General features: G+C 37.5%; 1 protein-coding gene across 1 annotated transcript; it reads left to right on the forward strand.

Moving 5' to 3' along the window:
• The first annotated feature begins 245 nt into the window (after positions 1–245).
• On the forward strand, positions 246–2,867 carry LOC108734509 (rhamnogalacturonate lyase-like). The gene is made up of 4 exons (XM_018466097.1): positions 246–700; positions 987–1,365; positions 1,632–1,877; positions 2,284–2,867. Exons 1-4 carry the CDS (start codon positions 497–499, stop codon positions 2,790–2,792), a joined length of 1,338 nt encoding a protein of 445 aa, XP_018321599.1. The 5' UTR covers positions 246–496; the 3' UTR covers positions 2,793–2,867.
• Positions 2,868–3,909: the final 1,042 nt, after the last annotated feature.

Genomic DNA, 3,909 nt, shown 5'->3' on the forward strand with positions numbered 1-3,909 from the left:
ATTTGAGGTCAAAGCCCGCAAGCTCGCGTACATTGAAGGATTAAATTCAATTCGTGGAAGTCATTTGCCTGATGTGTTATTCCATATATAACTCCATCTTATTTACTTTAAGATTCAATAAAAAAGTAACAATTTAACGAAAAAAGAAATTGTGTTTATTGAATCTTGCGTAATTTTTGAGACACACTTTATAAGTAATCATGATTCCTTTAATTTTTTCTATTTGAATGTTATTTGAAGAATGGTAATAATTAAAACTTTCTGAATTAACTAGATTGACTTTATTGATTTGGCATTTACAAGTACCAACACAAACAATTGGCCAGTTAACTTCGAGTTACACTTGGTCTTAGAAAAAAATTCGTCCATATTTTACTACTACTCCATTCACAAGTACTTAAGAGATGGTTACACTGCCGAACAGCTAAGATGGGCGTTAAGAGGCAACGAGGACCCATTCAAGTACTACAGCGTAGACGGAAGGCGAGCAGGGCCTATGCCCAGCCAGAAGGATATAGACTCAGGTCAGTATGTTCAAGACTGGACGTACATGTTCGCAGATGGATCAGTTTATTCAAAATATCAGCAAATATCGCCTAATGAAGACATAAACAGTGTGTTCGGTATTTATGGCGATCGTATTGGATTGTCTCTACTGCAGACACACAAAGAGTGGGTCAGTGGCGGACCATTCAAGCAGGTTAGTTATCATTTTTAGCTGAAAATTATGATAAATTAATTTATACACAGTGGAGCTCATTGTATCTTCTTTGTGGTCTATTTTTACATGATTATTTTGTTTTATCTTTTTTTAAAATATCAACACAACAAATAGAATATCTGCAGTGTGAGTGTCTTTTTGTTTTGCGATTGTTTTTTTAAATATTGGCCATCTTGATGACGTTTTCAGGGGTAAATGACTATTAATACGTACACGTTTCGATTAATCGTTTCTCGAAGTAGTTTTCATGGAACTATTGTTATAGGACCTGACAACTCACACCGGACAAATGCTGCTCTTTCATGAACATTCGGATCACTACGGTACTCCAGAACTGGTGCCCACCAAAGGATGGACCAAAGTGTACGGTCCGATCGGCTTCTATCTCAATGATGGTCAAAGTCTTTCGCAAATGTATGCTGACGCTCAGAGACAACTCAGAGATGAGGAGAAAAAGTGGCCGTACCAATTTGTCACCGCACCAGAATACAATGCACAAAGAAGGGGCAGTGTGTCAGGAGTACTCAATGTGGATGGGTCGCCTAATAAGGAGTGGGTATATCTTATCCTGACCGAACCTCATGTCGATGACCCCCAGTTAGAAACGGCTACCTACATGTATTCGGCAACTGCTAAAGAAAATGGTAATTTGAAATTATTACTTTTATTTTCAATAATCGGATTAATATTTTGATATCGAAATTCTATTGAAAGTAATTAATTCACCTTCAGGTGCGATCTGATAAATTTACTAATTCTTACATCAGGCGCCAGGTCATTTTGAATCTCATTTTAAAATATTTTGAACTTCATTTATGCACAATAGAAACAATTACCCATATCAGAACGAAGAAATTATTAATAGATTCTTAATAAGAAACTGAATACTGAAAGTTTTGATTACCCTCAGGTGAATTCACAATACCAGCTGTGAGACCAGGCACGTACAAACTACAAGTAATAGCTAAGGGTGTAGTTGGAAAATACGTTCAAAACAACATTAATGTGCAGGGAAATAAAAATAACGATCTTGGCACGATCAATTGGAACCAGGAGAGCAATGGTCAATTGCTTTGGCAGATCGGTGTACCTGATAGAAATTCGGCAGAGTTCAAATCGCCACCTGGCTTTCCATCACCGATTCCTAATTTAGAAGGTACTTCATAGCAAAGCTATTGTCTAACCAAATGAGTTTCAGAGGATGAGTAATAAAAGAGAACAAATGCGTGCAGGGTTGACAAATATAGTGATTGGTGTGAAAATCCTTTTCTGCATTAATTATTTGCATTTGGTTTTTATTTCTTGATCAGTATGATCGCATTGCAAGACCATAATATTATTTATTATTTTACAATCCGCAAAGCTCACTTTGATACCATCAGGTTTTGCGTGAGTGAACTAGCAGTTGGGAAATACTACTAAACAAATAACGCGAAAATTTATCATGTTTCCTTCCTATCCGGAGCTAATCTTCGCATTTCCTTAAAACTAGAACAACCTACAGCCTTAACTACAGCCTAAATTAAGTAAATTGTGATTTAAAAATGTAATTTTATTATTAGAATACCGCAAGTTTGGCACATGGCTCAGATATTCCAAAGAATTTCCTAATGATCCAGACTTCACAGTAGGTCGTAGTGACCCGGCTAAAGACTGGTGTTATTTCATGCCCATGATCAAGACGCCTGGCTACCCTGACCAACTCAAATTAGTTAATATCACCCAAAATGTGCAACCTACCAGCTGGAAGGTCAGATTTGACTATAGTGGATCAACTGCGGGCACCGCTACATTGACCTTGGGATTTGCGGCTAGGGTTAGAGCTGGTATTCGTGCGCTGATCAATGGTCAGGAGATTCTTAAGGTGGACAATTTTGATGGACCCCAAGGCGATTCTGCGCTGTTTCGTCAAGCAGCGCATGGTATATTCCGCCAGCAAAGTGTGTCGTTTAGTCAGTCACTGCTACAAGGAAATAATATTCTCGAGTTCACACCTCCTGGTGCAGTGAGTCAGAATCATTTTGACAGAATGGTGATGTGGGACTTCTTGAAAATGGAAGTCAGTAGTTAATTGTGTATTTCATGTACTTCAAATATGTTTTGCTACTTACTTGAAAGTTATCAATCAATAAAAATTTAAAAACTATTCGATTTAGTAAACACCTCTAAAAACTACTAAAATAATAATAGGGATGGCAATTGAATTTTTTCCGCAAAGTGAGACGCCAATTATTCATTCCTTATAAGATGTTCTTAGTTTATGTATACTTACTTAAACAACATCGAGAATAGATACACACTTTCTATTCAAAGACGAGATATACAGAATTCAAGCTGTACACTAGCGCTGATCAACCTTATTAAATTGGTGAGATCAAATATCCTGTCCATTCGGGTTACTAAGACTGTATATACCTTGGCCCATTCTATTTCCCATTAGATGACGGAAGGACTCTACTAGTTAATCTTTTCACAGCAATACATGACGCTTTAGTCATGTGTAACAGAAGACAATATTATAATGATCAAGTTAACCACATTATGAACATTGCTTTTATCACTTATGATAATGTAAATTATTCTATCTTCAATTTTCTTGGTGGTGTATTCCATGATGATTAACATCTACTCCAGCACGACAACTGGATTAAAATTTATTTCAGAGAAATTCTATCCCAGGTAATTGGCAACATATTACAAACCCATCCTACGACGACAACAATAGAGCTTTAACCCCCCTAGTAATGCCTGAAAATGAATTCAACCCCTACATGTTTGCCTTCAGATATACTCTACAATGTTAATTAAAACAGACAACTAGATGCAATTACAGTTAAAGCGTGGCTTAAATACGACCTCGTTTCCCTTTATACCGTTATGGTCCGGGATCCAAAGCAGAACTACCTTGTTTTGAGTTGATAGTTTGTTGACAGTTTGGTGGCAGTCCTCTAACAGCTTCGACATTGTGGCGTACGGTCTGAGGGCTCCTAGAGTACTTTTACATTCAGTGTATATGTATATGTTTTCGGTATTTTCCGGGCACAAAAAGGTGGTACTGAAAGCCTGCTCTCACATCGTCGGTTGTATAGTCAATTCCGCTCCTCTCCTTGTCTGTAGACTCATCAGCGAACCATAGGTCACAGCCACAAGAATGGAGGCTGGTTCTGTACTTTTTATCAAAGGCGATG

This window comes from Agrilus planipennis, unplaced genomic scaffold, assembly GCF_000699045.2.
Source record: "Agrilus planipennis isolate EAB-ADULT unplaced genomic scaffold, Apla_2.0 scaffold62, whole genome shotgun sequence".
Lineage (NCBI taxonomy): Eukaryota > Metazoa > Arthropoda > Insecta > Coleoptera > Buprestidae > Agrilus > Agrilus planipennis.

Coding starts and splice junctions, on each gene's coding strand:
- LOC108734509 (XM_018466097.1), top strand. CDS start 497: ATGCCCAGCCAGAAGGATATAGACTCAGGTCAGTATGTTCAAGACTGG. Junction 1,366..1,631: donor GGCAACTGCTAAAGAAAATG/GTAATTTGAAAT, acceptor GATTACCCTCAG/GTGAATTCACAATACCAGCT. Junction 1,878..2,283: donor ACCGATTCCTAATTTAGAAG/GTACTTCATAGC, acceptor TTTTATTATTAG/AATACCGCAAGTTTGGCACA.